The following is a 996-nucleotide window of genomic DNA, read 5'->3' on the forward strand; positions in this document are numbered from 1 at the left end:
AATAAGGATTGTCCAGTATTACTTGGCAAACATCCAACGGAACAACGTCGCATGTGACCTCGTCAATATACGACTCGTGGAGTGCAAATCTGAAGTGCATTAGTTGACCATACTCAATCCCGCCTCCTTCTGAATCCACCCTAAAGGATAGGGTTTCGGATGTTTAACCGTCTTCAATCCCAGCTTCTGAACCAAGGCCTCAGATATCAAATTCTTCTGACTCCCTGGATCCGCATCAACCAAGCTGGTCTTGAACTACAATTTCAAAACAAAGAGCTGCTTCCTCGGGTCTTCGTCCTCCATCGTGGTCTGCTTCTCCACCATAAAGTTGAGACTGCTATTGGGTGCTGTCATCTCGGGAACTTTCTTCGGACCCTGAGCAGGGAATTGACAGGAAATACAATGATGTAATTTATGATTTTTAGATTTGATATATGAGTTTATACAGGGAATTGACAGAAAAAGGAAAAGAAACATGTGCATATTTTTTGCTTTTTACTCGGGACTATCAGTCCTAAGTAAAAGCAGAGACTATCCGAGGAAAAAATGAAATGCACAGGACTAGCCGTCCCGTGCATTTCAATTACTGGCCGACCTATTAGTCACTTGCATTTCAATTACCGTTAGTCCCGTGTAACTCGTAAAACATTGTTGCTGCAAAACCGGTCCTTTTCCGCAGAAAAGGATCCGTTTTGTAGTTTAATTTCTAATCAGGTGCTATATAAAATTGAAAAATGGCTCATTTTAAAAATTTGTCTTCCTTCCTTCAATCCCTAGCTCCTGAAAAACCTAATTTTGATCAAGTGAACGAAAGATGGCTGCCGCTAATCTTCCCCTTTTATTATTATTATTATTGCTGCTCTCTGATTTCTCCTCTTCAGTGCTCGGCGATCAGCTGAGCGCCAAGGACTGCGAGAATCTAGGGTTTACAGGTCTCGCTCTCTGCTCCGATTGCAAGTCCTTTTCTGAGTACGTCAAGGATCAAGGTAAATCAAT

The 996-nt window shown here is 42.1% G+C and overlaps 1 protein-coding gene across 1 annotated transcript in view; it reads left to right on the forward strand.

Annotated features, from left to right (window-relative positions):
- LOC109826215 (selenoprotein F) overlaps positions 743-996 on the forward strand; it is a 13,149-nt gene continuing 12,895 nt past the window's right edge. The window contains exon 1 of the mRNA XM_020393217.1: positions 743-986. Within this exon, the coding sequence (XP_020248806.1) occupies positions 815-986 (172 nt within the window). The 5' untranslated portion in view covers positions 743-814. The remainder of the gene's footprint in view (positions 987-996) is intronic.

This window comes from Asparagus officinalis, chromosome 10, assembly GCF_001876935.1.
Source record: "Asparagus officinalis chromosome 10, Aspof.V1, whole genome shotgun sequence".
Classification (NCBI taxonomy): Eukaryota; Viridiplantae; Streptophyta; class Magnoliopsida; order Asparagales; family Asparagaceae; genus Asparagus; species Asparagus officinalis.